The sequence below is a fragment of the Astatotilapia calliptera genome, chromosome 3 (genome assembly GCF_964374335.1).
Source record: "Astatotilapia calliptera chromosome 3, fAstCal68.1, whole genome shotgun sequence".
Classification (NCBI taxonomy): domain Eukaryota; kingdom Metazoa; phylum Chordata; class Actinopteri; order Cichliformes; family Cichlidae; genus Astatotilapia; species Astatotilapia calliptera.
In genome coordinates, this window is record NC_137424.1 from 35721726 (window position 1) to 35739362 (window position 17637).

The 17637-nt window shown below is 41.5% G+C and overlaps 1 protein-coding gene across 1 annotated transcript; it reads left to right on the forward strand.

Annotated features, from left to right (window-relative positions):
* Positions 1 to 1676: 1676 nt before the first annotated feature.
* On the forward strand, positions 1677 to 17492 carry sepsecs (Sep (O-phosphoserine) tRNA:Sec (selenocysteine) tRNA synthase). The gene is made up of 12 exons (XM_026161820.2): positions 1677 to 1817; positions 6844 to 6957; positions 7036 to 7190; positions 9527 to 9645; positions 9812 to 9970; positions 10143 to 10296; positions 10415 to 10517; positions 10615 to 10744; positions 13065 to 13156; positions 14917 to 15010; positions 15133 to 15223; positions 16948 to 17492. The coding sequence occupies exons 2-12, from the start codon at positions 6844 to 6846 to the stop codon at positions 17174 to 17176; spliced, it is 1440 nt and encodes a 479-aa protein (XP_026017605.1). The 5' UTR covers positions 1677 to 1817; the 3' UTR covers positions 17177 to 17492.
* The last annotated feature ends 145 nt before the right edge of the window (positions 17493 to 17637 follow it).

Sequence of the window (17637 nt, forward strand, 5' to 3'; positions counted from 1 at the left end):
TAAGAAGAATTCGCAACATTCATATCACAACACTGAGAGAAAAAATGTGGGAAAAAAGGAGTTAGCTACTATGATATATGACAAATTCACCTGTAACTTTGCTTATTCAAAGTTTTCTTTTGGCAAATGAATCAAACTCAAAATAAAAGTGCATGGACAAGACGACAGAGTCTGTAAGCACCTGTATAATAGTATATAAGAAGAATGATTAGACAATAATATGTGATATTATCATAAGTCCATTACTGACCTGATTTTTTGATCTTGATATTTAATTTTTAAGTATTCATTATTGTGTCAGCAAAACTTTAGTGAGTTGGTAAACCTATTTTAATCACATGTTATACTGAGTGTGTCAACATTAAATAGAAATAGATGTTCTTTCTTAACAGTTAAGTTACTGCCTCTCAGATCATGTTTGCTTTCCTGCACTGAAAAAAGACTTCACATTCTGGAAGTGGCGGTGAATTTGCTTTGATGTTACTTATAATAGCACAGTAAGAAACATAAGGAAGTATGAGTGTATACATCATAGATTTTAACTTCAGTGCTCCCTACAGCTTTGTTTGGATTGAAACCTACACAAGTGTGATGTGTGTGTGTGTGATGTGTGTGTGTGTTTTAGTGTGTGCATAAAAAGGTAACGCTCCATATTGTTACCTTTTCTTTACAATATCTGCTTATTTGATTTTTAATGAAATTTTTACAGATGACAATTTTACCTTTATTTGTTTGTTTTCTTGGAGGCATACTTTTTTCATTAGTATATTGGCCTATATTTCCACTACAGGACATCTTTGCTCCTGCCACACTTTGAAAGTGCCTCATTATTGGTCCTGATCTTATAATTATTTGTGGCAGCTTATTTTGATGCAACGCTGTCACAGTTTACTCATTCAGCTAATATTAGAAATAATTCTAATATCTTGACATTGTTTGAGAGCTGAAATTAAAGGACCGGCATATGATATTATTTCAAAATGCATCAGTAGTGTGAAGGAATGCAAAGGTTAAATGTAACATAACACAGGTCCTAACAGCAATCAGACTGTCAGACAGTAAAAGTTCCCACTGCCCTTTATGTGCATAAAAAATACATAAGAAATATATGTGATAGAGTGTATTTTAATGAATATGTATACAGTAACATTTGCATGTAGAACAAATTTATTGTATTTTGTTGACATTCTACATTTTTAGCAGTCAGGCTTTTTAAAAAAAATTTTTTATTGTTTATTTTTCTGATATGTCTGTTATTCTGTGTCTGTTGTTATATGTCTGTTTAAAAACCACAGTTATATTTTAAAGAATGACGGTGTGTAACTGTGACTTTATTTAAGCTACTGGCTTCTGCTAAAAGTTTACTTTGACCAAAATCTTAACTTTCAAATAAAGTTAAGTGTTTTTATTTATTTACTGTAGCAATAGATAATAATAATGAATAATATATATATATATATATATATATATATATATATATATATATATATATATATATATATATATATATATATATATATATATATATATATATATATATATATATATATATTCCTCATCAAAAACAGAATTTGCCATAAAAGTTAAAGCTGACCGGCTTGCACATTCTATTTCTGCAGGCGGCCACCGACCGGCTTCTCTTCTCTCTTCACGCTGGAGCATGACTTTGCACGGCGTTGACCACGTGAGCAACGCTTGGTGGTCACGTGAAGGCGTCCTTCAGTCTGTCTGTATGCTACTTTCTCATTCAGATGTGTGCGTACATGTCTGCGGTTTGTTTGGCGTCCACGTGAAGACATTTTTTGGAAAACCGCGAGGTAAGAGCACGCACCGTGAGTTACCAGAGCGTCTCTGACGAAGATGCGCCGTGTTTTATTTTCCGGCCCGGAACACATTAGCTTAGCCTAACTTAGCTTGGCGGAGCTAGCCTGTACTCTGTTCCTAAGCAAACTCTGGATTGAAACCAGACTTCTAGCACTGAGTAAGTTAGCACAGGGACAATTTTAGGCTCAAACGTTTAGGTAGGGCTCAGCTTCTAATGGGGAAAACATTCATTTAGTGTTACATATTGCAATTTTTACATGAATCAAATAAGAATAGTTAATGCATATATGATATATATAGTTAATACAGCGCTGTAACTATCACGAGTCGTATACCACGAGATATTTTATAAAGAAAATAAATAATGACATAAACTGCAATCGTCAATTCGTTAGAAGGATGACGATTGCAGGTGATTTAAACAGGTCATTTCACTTGCACCTGCTTTAGGGTGGGTCCGTAAACCTGAGGGAAAGGCTCAGTCATGGTGACCAGAGTTTTCCTGAGTAAGGCGGAAACCGATTTGCTGCAAAGCACATGTGACGATAAACATGCACAACATTGTTTCAGCCTCTTAACAGAAAGGCTGCCACTCCATGTACCTGTACAAGAAGCAATCTGATAATAAAGTTGCTTTTACATACAGGTTTTTGAATACAAAGCCTCATTTTGCTGTAAGGAGTCAACAGAGGGCATTAGGCATCCCATTTCAAGTGTGCTACTGAAAAGTTTTCCTTTTAATTTCACTACCTGTAAATAAGGTAAATGAACATAGTAATTGTGACATAAGTTACCGAAAGGTTTGGAAGAATCCACATTTAGCACACTGCTTAGTTATGTGAAACATTAATCAGTGAATGCAGGCAAAACAGAAGGTACCTTGGCTTGATAACAGCGTGGTAGACTTTGGTCACTCATCCGCTCTTACTGGTTTCTCTTCACTGACATCATCCTGCTTTTGCCCTCACTCCCCGTCTCTATTTTCCTCTTAGTCTTTATGCTGTCATTAAAAAGTACATGTAACACTAAAACAGTATTTAAAACCCAGTGAAAGGCATAAACTGATCCATATTAATTATCCATCTATGTCAATTGCAATGTTCAGATTCAGTATTGCACTGATACTGATATATGAGGTAAAGCAGCGGCCCCCAACCTTTCTTGTGCCACGAACCGGTTTAATGTCAGACAGTATTTTCACGGACCTTTTTTAATGTGTCACAGATAAATACAACAAAATAAAATGATACGACCAAGACAGCAACTGTGGTATTTTGTAAATATAATAATAAACGCAAATTCACTGTGTAATTGTGTAACTTTATTAGCAGCATCCTCCTGAAATGCACCAACAACATTGAGAGTAACATCCCCCTCTCTGCCCCTTAATGCTCTCTGGTCACTGTGGTAATGCGTAAATATTTATTTCAAAATAAGACACACAATTACAACACGGGAAAAGACCCAGAAAACGATAAAGTTCACACCCGAGCCTCAACTCTCACGGCCCGGTAACACACGACTCCGGTCCGTGGCCCGGGGGTTTGGGGACCGCTGAGGTAAAGCCCTCTTGACTTTCTCTCATTAGAATCCAGTTATATGTTACCGGTAGTTTGTTTTAATCATTTATTTTAGAAAACACATTTATCAATTCATGAAAAAATTACATTTATAATAAACTGTAGTTTCTTTAAATTAGTTCTTTAAATAAACAAGCTTAGCTCCACCAGAATAGAAAACTTTGACAAAGTGAAAAAAACTGGCTCATCATCTCTATTCTAGACTATATTAGCTAACATTTGTGACACTATTTTGAGAATAAATATACTTAATGGTAATGACCCTGCAGCATCGGAAAAATTTGCACTTTTGCTTGCTAACGTTTCAGTTGGTGTTTTAAATCCGTGCCGGCTTGTGTCATGAAATTACTTCTTCATCTCCTTTCTGTCACGAATTTCATCATAATATTGGGAATGCTGGACTTTTAAACCTGTTCTCCTTCTAATCTGATGTCTCTGATAGACGTTTTTCGGAATATAACCTTAGAAAAAGATGTCTAATAATATTAAAATATGTTATTAATACGGTTATTTTTAGGGGCGCTAAGATAAAATTTAGGGATGCGTTGGTAAAAAGGTCTGGTGTAACTTTGGCATTTTTAACAAACCTGTCCCTTTATAAAACATTGAATGAGCAGTTCGTCATGAGCTTCGTGCGATAATAATTAGTAAACTTACCTAATGATCGCGAAAGTTAAGAGTTACAGTAAAAACACATCCTTGGTGCCAGTGTGAAGGAACGGAAACTGAGGAGTGTTTTGCTCCTACAACAGGAAGAAGCCACATTACCGCAGTTTGGCCTTTATGAACATAAACAGACGATTTTGTCAAAGCTTGAAGCAAAAGTGAAAGATTTCAAACCTTTTCACTTTTCATAAATGTTATTATTTATCCGGAGATGGACCCCAGAAAAGGAGGATGCTCTGAGAGACTGCTATGACACCACAGACTGGGATGTGCTCCTGAGCCCACATGGTGAGGACATAGAGGGGGTGACACACTGTCTTACAGACTACCTCAACTTTTGTGTGGACACAGTCGCCCCTGCTAAGACGGTACGGTGTTATCCTAATAACAAACCGTGGGTAACACAGGAAGTCAAAGCTGTCCTCAACATGAAGAAGAAGGCTTTCAGGAGCAAAGTGAAGGAGGAGATGAAAGCAGCACAGCGGGAGGTGAAACGCTGCCTGAGGGAAGCAAAGAACACCTACAGGAGGAAGGTGGAGCAGAAGTTGGAGAGGAACAACATGAGGGAGGTCTGGAATGGTGTGAAAACCATCACAGGCCACAACACCAAGAAAAGCACAGTGGGGGGGACTGTGGAGAAGGCAAACGAACTCAACTTCTTCAACAGGTTTGACCAGCCCACAACCCCCCCACCCTCACCTTCACTACAGAGTCCTCTCCCCACTCTCCTGCCTCCCTCGCTTCCCCCCCTTCCTGACACCATGACACCCCCCTCCTCCAATCCCTCTCTCAGCAGCAAGACATCTCCCCCCCTCCCCTCCTCCCAAACACCTCCCAGTGTCACAGTGGATCAGGTCAGGAGGCAACTGAGGAAGCTTCGCCCCAGAAAGGCAGCAGGCCCAGACAAGGTGTGTCCTAGGATGCTTAAGGCGTGTGCTGCTGAACTTGGGGAGCCGCTACAACGAGTCTTCAACCTCAGTCTGCGACTGGGGAGAGTGCCCGCCCTATGGAAGACATCCTGCATCGTCCCGGTCCCCAAAAAGAACCGGCCCAATGAGCTGAATGACTTCCGACCGGTGGCACTGACGTCACATCTTATGAAGACTCTAGAGCGGCTCTTCCTCAACCTCCTCCGACCACAGGTACAACATGCCCAGGACCCACTACAGTTTGCATACAAGGCGGGTGTCGGAGTGGAGGATGCCATCCTGTACCTCCTACACAGAGCCCACTCACACCTGGATGGGGGAAAAGGCACGGTCAGGATCCTGTTTCTTGACTTTTCCAGTGCCTTTAATACCATCCGGCCCTGTATGCTTCAGGAAAAACTGAACAGGATGGAGGTGGACCCCTGCCTGGTGGCTTGGATCTCCGACTACCTCACCGACAGACCACAGTACGTCAGGCTGAAGGACATCACGTCTGACACTGTGGTCAGCAGCACAGGAGCACCACAGGGAACTGTGCTGTCCCCTCTTCTCTTCACCCTGTACACCTCTGACTTCTGCTACAACTCTGAATTATGCCATATTCAGAAGTTTGCAGATGACACGGCCATCATGGGGTGTATCTGGGATGATCGGGAAGAGGAGTACAGAAGTCTGGTGAGGAACTTTGTCGCATGGAGTCACACAAACCACCTGCAACTCAACACCTCAAAGACTAAGGAACTGGTTGTGGACTTCGGGAGGTCCAGAGAAGGTCCACTGCCGGTTCAGATAGAGGGGGAGGAGGTGGAGGTGGTCAATAAGTACAAGTACCTCGGGCTGTGGGTGGACAATAAACTGGACTGGTCATGCAACACAGAGCACCTGTATAAAAAAGCCCAAAGCCGACTGTACTTCCTCAGGAGGCTGAGGTCTTTTAACATCTGCAGGAAGCTCCTGAGGATGTTTTACCAGTCGGTGGTTGCTGGAGTACTTTTCTATGCTGTGGTGTGCTGGGGGAGCAGCACAGCAAAGAAGGACTCATGCAGGCTGGAGAAACTGATCAGGAGGGCTAGCTCTGTGGTCGGCATGAAGCTGGACACTCTGGTGACAGTGGCAGAGAAAAGGACATTAAAGAAACTGCTGGACATTATGAACAATGCTGGGCATCCTCTGCACACGGCCATAAACAATCAGAAGAGTCTGTTCAGTGACAGGTTGCTTCTCCCCAAGACAAGAACTAACAGACTTAAAAACTCCTTTGTCCCACACGCCATCAAACTGTTTAACTCCTCTCTGGAGGGGAGAGGGAGGGGAAACAGGAGGACAAAGGAGGACAAAGGAGGGGGGAACAACTAAGCTGTAGTGCCTCTTCACCTCACTGTACAATACCTTTGTGCAATACTTTTTGTAAATAGTCAACAGTGCAATAGACTCAATACTTGAAATGTGCAATTCACTTGTATTTTTATTTTTTATTCCTATTTATTCTATTTATCCCCTTTGTATATTTTATTTATATTTGTCTCTGTATTTATATGTGTGTGTGTGTGTGTGTGTGTGTGTGTGTGTATATATATATATATATATATATATATATATATATATATATATATATATATATATATATATATATATATATATAATAACAATTCTGTAACTGTAACTTCGGTCGTTGCTGTGCTTTTTTTGGAAGTCGAATTTCCCAGAGGAACCCACCCGAGGGATTAATAAAGTTCTATCTTATCTTATTTTCCCCTATTGGTTAATTTTGTGAAATAAGCATTTGTAGAACGGTTTGGACACCCACTGCACTGACTTACCACAAAGTTGTGTGTTTAACACAGATGAACAGCGACAACTTTAACCTGAGCGAGAAGATTGTGTCACCTTCCTACATCCGTCAGGGATCGCAGGCTCGCCGTGGCCATGAGCAACTCATCAGACAGTTACTGGAACAAGTACGCTCAAAGCTTTATTTTGTTTCCTCATACCACTGCAGTGAAGACACTTCCTCTTTCATGTTGTGTGTGTTGCAGGGAAAGTGTCCCGAGGAGGGATGGAGCGAGAGCACTGTTGAGCTCTTCCTCAGCGAGCTAGCTGTGATGGACAGCAACAACTTCTTGGGTAACTGTGGAGTAGGAGAGAGAGAAGGCCGGGTGGCATCCAGCCTTGTGGCAAGACGACATTACAGGTTCAAGTTTGCCCGCCAGGCCTTATGCGTTATTAGCGATTCACTTTTAAACCCAGAGTGATGGATTGTGAGGCAGATAAAAAGCAAGCGGATCTTTTGTTGTTGTTGTTTTGTCTCTACGACAAATATTTCGTAGTGCAGGATTGTGCTTAAAGCGATTCTGATTTAGAATAGTTGGAAGAAAAACACACTCTGCGCCCATCTCTGTCACACTTGGAGACACACTTTTTTATGTTGCCTACGTACATCACCACAGTGGATTTTAAATAAGACAATCAAGATGTGATTGAAGTTAAAACTTTCATTTTTAATTTAAAAAAAGTATTTTAAATATTTCGCTTTAACTGTTTAGGAAATAGTTGGATTAAAATCTTTTGCCGTCAGTGACTGGATGAAGTGTAAAAGCCATGGACATGGTCTTCTGTTCTCGGTCAGGCCTTTACCTCAGCCACCTTCAGTTTGTGCTTAAGTAACTGAAAAGCTGCTCTGTTGGGCTACGATCAGATGACCACCTTGGCGATTTAGGAATATCCAGTTTCTTTGCCATGAGAAACTCTTGGTTGCTTTTGCAGTGTGCATTGATTCAACATCTATTTGCAATGTTACGTACTCGATTCCTTTGGCAGCTATGCAGTACAGTACTGCTACTCTGCCGTACATGCTGGTTTCATCTGTCCCAGGATTTTCTCCATGTCCGTGCAGGCTCTGTTAGATGCTTTCTTGTAAAGTCTGTTCTTCCCGTTCTTGAGTGTAACCAGCAGCACATCACTGTAAACCCTCCATATTTCTGTTCATAAATGCATCTCTTGATTTTGGACTTTGTCAATGATATGCCTACCTCCTTGAGTGTTTTTCATTTGACTTGAAGTTGTGAAGTTTTTTTCTTAGCTATGAAAAGAATTTGAAATATTTCCTAATTATAGTCTGTGCTCTTTAAGGCCTTTTGGTGATGCTGGGGTGATCAGTGCATGGCTTCTTTCTAAGAGTGTGCCAGATTGTTGAATGACAGCTAAAAATAAAGAAAAAGATTTTCCACATCTTTGACATTAAGAGTTCCAGTGCACAGATACCACATTTTTTGTTAAACCCCTTGAATTAAAGTTAAACGTCTAAAGTTAACTGACACTCTGATTGTCACTGTGGTGGTATATAGAGGCAAAACTACAAAATCTGTGTCATCATCCACATGATTATGGGTCTGACCGTCAGCCATAAATTGGTTTGAGGTCAGGATGCTGACTCAGCCGTTCCAAAACCATGATTTTCTTTGTTTCAGCCTCTGTGTGTTTTGTTCAATTGTTTTATTGCGTGCACCAAGCTTTTCTTGTCCTAAAGTTATCTTTTAAAATGTATTTTATGAGGCTTACACGTTGCTCTGCAGTTTTGTTGTGATTCTTTGTCACCTCCAAACTTGGTGTGATCCTAGGGAGAATTGGGGGAGCTGTGCTATACACACTTCAGACCTCATTTCCTTAACAGGAACACTTGATTCCAGGTTGCTTTTGGGGAATGGCTAACTGAAATTTACTGTGTTTGATAAAGACATGAAAACTTTTTGTGTGTTATTAGTTTAAAAAGACTTATGTTTGCTTTTTGAACACATTTCATGAATAATAAGTGCAAAACCTTTTGTAATTCTAATAGATTTTGTTGCAGTTTGTTTGTAACGAGGTAAAAGCACCTATACTGATATACAGATAAGGACAAAATTATTAGCCCCCTTATGAAATGTAATTGGCCTTTTTAACAGAACAAGTGATTTTCAATGTAGCATTTATAAACATACCAGTTTTCTTCAGTAAACAAACTTTACCGGGGTGAATATTATTAGCCCCCTGAAAATCAAGGATGTGCTTTAACTTTGTAACGCTCACTGCTTGTAAAATCAAGGTAAAACTGAAACTTTTCTTCCAATTTACATACAGTATAAAAACGTCAGAGTTTGAGCTGTCACTTGAAAAAGCATCATTCCAAAAACAATAAGTTTAGAGAAAAGGATTTGTTGCAGGAGATGGATAATGATTTTATTTATTTGTGCAAAGTAACATGAGCGTCCAAAGTAAAACAGGATGTTTGAAAATGCTGCGTTTAACAAAAGAAGGAAAAAAATAAATTGCTTGCTCTGTTTACCTGGGCTTTCAAAATACTTAATAAAACAAGGATGTTTCATAGGGGAGCTAATAATTCTGTCCTCACCTGTATCTGTGGGTTTTTTTTAAATTGGCCTTGCACGCAGATTTATTACACTGGGCTGTGAAATGTCAGCTTTGCGCTCATCACGGAGTTTAGGAGGTCGTTTAACTGCTCGTGTTGTGACATCCAGCTGTTTTGTCTAGGCTGATCCACGGCATCGGCCGGTCAGGTGACATCGCTGCTATTCAGCCTAAAGCTGCAGGATCCAGTCTGCTTAACAAACTGACCAACTCAGTTGTCCTGGATGTTTTAAAGCTTGCAGGTGTGTAGATCTTATCAGTTACACTAGTATTTGTGATAAGCTAGATGTTAAATTTTGCCTTTTCCTCCCAAATGTCCACTTGGTAAAGTGTATGGAAGTCTTTATGTAGAATTAACGAAAGGTTTCGAAGTCTTATTTTCAGTTGTCTGCTGCTTGTGCGTTACAGGCGTCCGGAGTGTGGCCAGCTGCTTCGTGGTACCCATGGCTACAGGGATGAGTTTGACTCTCTGCTTTCTGACCCTTCGTCACAGGAGACCCAAAGCTCGCTACATCATTTGGCCTCGCATCGACCAGAAGTCCTGTTTCAAGTCTATGATCACAGCAGGTGACCATATGACTCGTATCCAGTGTCCTGTCAACCTTACATCCTGATCAGCGAGCACGTCTGTGTTTGAAATGTCATGGATCTTGAAGGGTTCAGATTAATTATGAAAGTGTTTCACTTTATTGCCATCTTTAAATCGTTTGCTTACATTAAGACATTACTGTTTTCTCAGGCTTTGAACCTGTGGTCGTGGAGAATGTGCTCGAGGGTGATGAGCTGCGGACAGATTTGGAAGCAGTTGAACGCAAGATTGAAGAGCTCGGAGCTGAAAATATCCTGTGTGTTCATTCAACGACTTCTTGCTTCGCCCCACGGGTCCCTGACAGGTCTTGTAAGCTTTCATTCATGCCCTCAGGAAACATAATGTATGTTGCTTGTTTTGGCTCATGGTGTGGGAATAAGGTATGCACCATTTCTAATACTGTTTGTTTTGGGGTCTTGCAGGCTTGAGGAGCTGTCATCTCTCTGCAGCAAGCATGACATTCCCCACATAGTTAACAATGCATATGGCGTACAGTCGTCCAAATGCATGCACCTCATTCAGCAGGTATCAACACTCTTCACTGCACAGTGCATGTAGCAAGTTGATCTGGACCTCACCTTTGACTGCTACGATGTGATTTTCTCGGATTGTCTGTCATCAGGGCGCTCGTGTGGGAAGAATCGATGCCTTTGTACAGAGCCTGGACAAGAACTTTATGGTTCCAGTAGGTGGTGCTATAATTGCAGGCTTTGATGAGTCGTTCATACAGGAGATAAGCAAGATGTACCCAGGTGAGTGTTAACGCTCACTGGTATGAAACAATAACCAGGTGGGCATGTGTACCCATGCAGATTTGTGTATTTACATAAAAGCAAATGTTTTGAAAGTTTCAAAGTGTAGAGCACAGTTTTTAGTTTTTATGCACTGCCATATTTTAGTAAATTGGTAATAAAGCATGAAAATGTTTGAATGATTCGTTTTCATGCTTAAACATAAGATGACTGTTCACAAACATAAAAATCCTGCAGCCCACTTTGTGTTTATTGTGCCCTACTCTGATTAACACGCAGGGCTGCAATCAAGCATTTTATTCTTGATCTTTTGTTGATTTCCTTGTTCAGGGTGCTACAATCATAAAGCAGTAAAGTCCCCGTCGTTTCTCTATTAGCTTTGAGGACTTGTTAACATGTAAATGTTTAATAATAAATATATTACAGGAATTGGAAATGAAAAGAAAAAAGTCCACAGTCCATCGAGAGGCACTGGGCTATAAAATGGGATAACTGATGTAGTATGAAGAAACAGGGTCTTGTTGTTGTTTTTGTTCTTTTTTGTTGTTGTTTGTTTAACTTCAAACCTTTTCAGCACAAATTTCCCACTTTCCTACTTTTTCTTCTTGACCCGAGACTGCAAAGGCAACCGCATTGTTCCCGTTCTAAATGTTAGATCCATGATTTCTAACAAAATCTCACCACTAGTGCATTTTAACCATCATCGCTGAAACTGGGGTGCATTTCATTGGGACTGTTGATGTCCCCATGGTAACTGAATTCGCTACAATCCTACCTGCACTGTTCTCACACTGTCACAAATCCATCCAATCAGAGATGGTATGAACTTTGCACGAGGGAACTGGGAGGTTAAAGGCCAATGTTTAAACCAGCTGCACTGGACAACTGTGTTGTCACTACCATCAGATAATATCTAGAGAAGTTCATTGACGTGCTTTTTAAACATTTTGGGTAACTCTCAGAAAGCAGCAGTAAGACTGTGCACTGCTCTGTGCGACTAATCAGAATCTGCCTAAGCCAGCTTTTCACTTTGGTTTATTTGTTTAATTTTCTCATGCTGCAGTTGAGCTTCTGTCAGTGCTTGGAAAGTGTCCAGCTCTGATACCTTCCACTAACTGTCATCTGTGGGTATACTGTTACACATTTTCTTTTCTGTCAGGCCAAATCTGAACTGAAGTTATACCAGCTCATAGAAAAATGACACCAGGCCCGCTGTAGAAATGCACAGGACTTTGCATTCAAAACACTTTAGGTTCATCCCGCCAGCAATCAGACCGATGAACCCTCAGTAACCCCGGCAAGCGTCTTATTTTATTTTCGGTTTTTAGTTTCTTTACTTGTCAAAAAGACACTAAATTATTTCACCAAAACCTCAAACTATCAGGGTCAAACTTATTACCCGATACTCCAGTGGGATTCAACTCAGGGCTTTATGCAGGCCAGTCAGGAGTGATGTATGTTTTGATTTGTTGTTGTGCTGGAAGTCAAAGCGATGCTGACTGCTTGAGGTTTTTTTCCTGCCACCCTGATGAGATCACAGTTCCAGACACATTGCAGCGTCCCCGCAGCAAAATACTCCCACCACCGTGTTTCACTTTGGGGACTGTTCTTTGGGTCGTATGCCTCTCCCTCCAAACACGAGCAGCGTCTCTGCAGCCAAACAGCCGTAGTTTAATCTCATCTAACCAAAGCCGTGCTTCCAGTATGCATAGTCCTCCTCCAGGCTATTGTTGGGATAGTCCAGTCTGGCTTGAATGTGACTCTTCTGACAACGTGGAGATTTTCTCTGTCTGAAATCTCGAGGTCAACAAAGACTCTGCGTTTAGTTGTCGTGCAGCTTCCCTGCCTGGACGTCTGTGTCCTGAGCTCCATCGCCCTTCTACAGTCCTCGACACGCTGCTCTGAGGCTCTTGATGCTTAACAGCGTATTTGAAGCATATGAATGTCAAAAACTGTTTAAAAGCCTGCACTCATCTTCTTTTACTCTCCTGCCCTTTCTAATTGATCCCAGAGGTGGATGCGTGAAGCACAAGCCGGCTAACTCATTCACCAATGTGTCAGCAGCTGTTCTGGGGCATTTTAGACACATCTCTCTAATTTTCTTTCAAGAGTCTTTGAAATGTTTTCCTTCCTACCTCTGCCGGGCTTGTTGTGTACTGTGTGAAGAAACTAGTGTGTTTAGAAATGTTATGTTATGTTTAAATCCTGTCAGGGGGCTAATAATTTTATCCTCATCTGTGTAAGTCAAATTGGATTGTTGTTAAACATTAATAACAAGCTTCTAGTTCAGTTTGACAGCAGCTTCTGGCTTCTCTTCCAGGGAGAGCATCAGCCTCACCTTCCCTCGACGTCCTCATTACCCTTCTCACGCTGGGAGTCTGTGGCTATAAGAAATACTTGTCAGAAAGAAAGGTGAGAGTGGTGCACACGTCACCTTTTTATACGGCTAAAAATAGTTCCTCACTTAGTTAAACGTGGCTGTTATGTCTGCTGGATGTTTCCAACATGTATGATGAGAACATTATGGGACTGCAGGAGTATCAGGTGTATATTGTAGTCGGTCTGAATATGTCTCTGTGCCATGTCAGCATCTTTCCTACTAAAAATGGCAATAACTTATATAAGTTGTATTGAGTTGCAGTTGGCTATATGTTACAGTTTTCTGTGTGTGTGTCCTTTTTTGCTTCACCTGCGTTCTCACTGATGATAGAGACTGTGGACTTGTGTGTAGTGAGCTCTGTGAAGGAAGGAGTCCACTATAGAAAGATAAAATTGATTCTTTGAGAGTTTGAGAAAACCTCCCCTGGTGGCTTCCTGCTTTAAAGCAGAGTTGCTCACAATGCAGCATCCTCCTCTTTAGATGATCGGCACTGCAGCATTCTCTCTCCTCTAAACTGCTGCTGCGCCGTAAATGTGCTGCAACTGAGAGAATCTGTTTGTCCTCACACTCAGAGCACAGAAACTCGAAAAGGAATAACACTTTAAAGTAGAAGTTTTTTTAGAAATTACCCCGGATTCATATACAGAAATTACACGTATTTAAAAATGATGCCATACAATACTCAAAGTGGGATATCGGTGTACAACCTAATCCGTAGCTGAAATGTATACCTAGGAGATTCCTGTGGCCTCTTGCCTGACCCGACACACCATCAGAGCTTATTGATTCCTCTCGGTCCACTTTATGCATAATTAATGTACAGAACCATTTTTTTCCCCGTAGAGTCTGCAGAACGTCTCTCCCAGAATCACGAGCTTTTAATAATTCAAGCGTTTCATCTGTTTAGGTTCATTTACTGCCTCGTGTGTACCACCGGTTTAGATAATGTCTGCATAATGAAAAGAAGAAACGGGTGATGCGCGTGCTTTTGTTTTAGTCGGGGCGGCCTTTGACTCGTCACAAACACAAACTTATTGTCCTGCACTCTCACCACCACTTACGCTGTTCTCCTCCTGCAGCATAATAAAGTCATCCTTTGTTATTAGAGGACAATGGACACTTAGAGACACTTGACATCATTGAAATGCTGTTTGTGTTTGACTCTTGACAGGGAAAATATTTTCCCTCTTGATGCTTTCAAACAAGGACAGTATGAGTCAGCAGAGTGTGCCCTCGCTCACACACACAGACGCAGTGAAAAGAGCTTCTTTGGGGAATCTGGAGCTGGTAGCTAGCAACAAACGCACTGTGTTTAGTTGTCGTGTAGCTTCCCTGTTTGAACGTTTGTGTCCTGAACATCATCGTTCTATTTCAGTCTTCCACACGCTGCTCTGAGACTCTCGGTGCTTAATCAGCGTATTTGAAGCATGTGAATATCAAAAACTGTGTTTAAGAGCCTGCAGTCCTCTTCTTTTACTCTCCTGGCCTCTCTAATTGATCCCAGAGGTGGATGTGTTAAGAACAAGCTGGACAGGAAATGAACATAGTGCTTGTACTGAAGCTTAGACTGAAACAGACACACATACAGGGTCAGGCAAATAGGGAAGAGTTTGGTCATGCATCCACCTGCTTTGTTGGAAGATTTGCTTGATTAGCAATAAAACCAAGGCTGCTGCTGCTGTTAAAGTAAGCCTGTGTCTGTATGCAAAAAGGAGTATTGTAGTGCTATTTATAGATCTTGTGTGTTGTTCTGTGTCTTCATCCTTCTTGTGTGTATCGGCATGGTGTGCAGGAGATTTATTCGTTCCTGGCTGAGCAGCTGAAGAGTCTGGCTTCTGCACACGGGGAGAGGTTGCTTCACACCCCTCACAACCCCATTTCTCTGGGTAAGCTGCTGGTTGGGTATCAATTGATCCTCACTCTGCTTTTCTGAAATGGCGTAAGTCTTTCTGGCTTTGCGTTTGGTCTCAGATGTTTACTGACTTCACTATGCGCCTCTCTCTTCCAGCCATGTCTCTAGATGGTCTCCAGGCCAACAGCGACAAGGCGGTGACTCAGCTAGGATCCATGTTGTTCACCCGACAAGTGTCAGGAGCCAGGTAAGGCCATGTTGATGATGTGGCCTGGAAATGGACATGGAGGGGGGAGAGAGAGAATAACAGGATAGGGGAGTGTGTGTGTGTGTTTGAGTGGGTTTAGAAAGATGTTGCATTTTGCTCGGCAAAATCAGCAATCAGGCAGATGGATCTGCTGAATACTGAGCAGCGGAAACTACTTTAGAAAATTAAGACAGCCCTTCCTATCACAGCCGCATCCTAAATAAAACAGGATGTTTCCATTAGATGTTGAAGGATGTGGTCTCCTCTGGGGCAGCGGGCACCAGCTCTGAAAGCAGCAGCATTAGTGAGGAGGATTTGTCAGTTTTTAACTGTTTCGTTCTCACTCTGTCACATGAATCGATGGATCTGCATAAATACACAATTTCAAATTAGGAGCATGGCCCCCACCACCCCCGCACATTTCATTTTGTGTTTTTTCTCTTTATAGTTTTCAATCGTGCATGAGAGCTAAACTAAATATTTTATATATCCAGAATAAAAGATTTATTTGGGTCATTCTGTCACGATTGTTTATAGTGTTGTTTGGAATTTAATGCTCCCAGTTGGATTTTTCCAAGGTCCTAGTGTGAAGTGTAGTCAAATGCTTTAGCCTTGTACGTCCTGAGCATGTTGTGTTTTCATAAAAGAAAAGAAATGTTTAAGATTTGAGTTTCGTGAACAGTTTGCAGCTGTGGACGTGGCATTAAATGAAATGCTCTCAGAGCCAAACATGAATGGGAGGCACCCGGCTTTGCATTTTCACATCAGTAGTGAGCTTTTCTCTTCTCCAGCTGAAGAGATTAATAGAGATCTTCATCTGATTCTAGTGCATTCTGCTGCCATTGTGCTGCGTGCACAGTCCTTATAGCTGGGCAGTAATTGATTTCACATTAAAGTGAGTCTAAACTCTGCTGACAGTGGTGAAACCTTGCCAGAATTTATGGCCACGATTATTATTTACAGTATTGCAGTTGAAACCAGGTGAAGTCCCCGCACATCCTGGTCCAGCACATTTCAAAGGTGCTCTGTTGGATTGAGATCTGGGGACTCTGAGCTCAGCTCATTTTCATGTTCAAGAACTCCGTTTGAGATTATTTGAGCTTCATGACGTGTTGTAAGCAGCCCTCAGAAGATGGGTCCTGCACACTGTGATCCTAAAGGGATTCACGTGGTCAGCAACAATACTTATTGTAAGCTAAAGTTTTTAAACAATGCTTATTTGGTACTAAGCGGCCCAAAGTATGCCAAGAAACCACCACCAGCTGCCTGAACAAAGCAGGATGGATCATGTTGTTTATGACAAATTCTGACCCTACCATCTGAATGTTGGGCGTATGGTTGTGTGGGAAGATTCCAGCAGATCAGCAGTTTCTGAAATACTCAGACCAGCCCATCTGGCACCGGCAAACACGTCACATTCAAAGCATCTTAAATCACCATTCTTCCCAGTTCTGATGCAGAGTTTGAACTTCACCAGGCCTTCTTCCTAAATTCTCTGAGTTTCTGCCATGTGACTGGCTGATTAGATATTTGCTTTAAGAAGCACTTGAACAGGTGTACCTAATTAAGTGGCCCATGAGTGTACATTGCAGTGTTGGTTTTATTTGTGAGACATGTTGATCTGCGGTAAATATTGCATAAAATAAAGAGGTTATTTTTGTTGTTTTTTACATTATTGTTAAAATCCCGTTGCTCTGTGTTACTATGTTCACTCGTGTTTCCAGGGTGATACCACTGGGCAAGGAGCAGACCGTAAGCGGACACACGTTTCGCGGGTTTATGTCCCACTCGGAGTCGTACCCCTGTCCTTACCTCAACGCTGCCTCCGCTGTGGGTATCACTCGAGAAGATGTGACGGTCTGCATCAAAAGGCTCGACAAATGCCTGAAAACTCTGAAGAAAGAGGGCGGTGCGGTGTCTTCGTCGGACCAAGAGGTCTCTATAGGAGAGTGACTGAACTGAGGCTGAACATTTCAACAGGAAGACTTTGACCTTGTGCTGCCTTCATGCAGTTCTTTCTGATTTGGACTGTGTTTGTGTTATGAGTCATTACTTCTGGCAGTGAAACACTGTCCAGGTGGTCATAAACCAAAATAATGCAAGCACGTGTCACTGATTAATTCCCTCATCAAGTGATAATAGGACAAAACGTGCATACACATGCTGCTTAGGAGCATCTGGTCATAGACCAAATGTATGCAAAGACTGTTGTTGACTGTGTATGTTTAACTTTAATTTAAAGCTAATTACACATCCAGCCTTTACAAAAGGACCTCTCATGTGTCTCTTCTTTCTTTCACTTTGAAAACCATCTCTTTTTCTCGTACACTTCCCCCCTCATCATTACATAAAATAGTGCATCTTTGTAATGTCATATGTTTTACCATGCCTTCTCCAGTGTACGGTAACGTGAT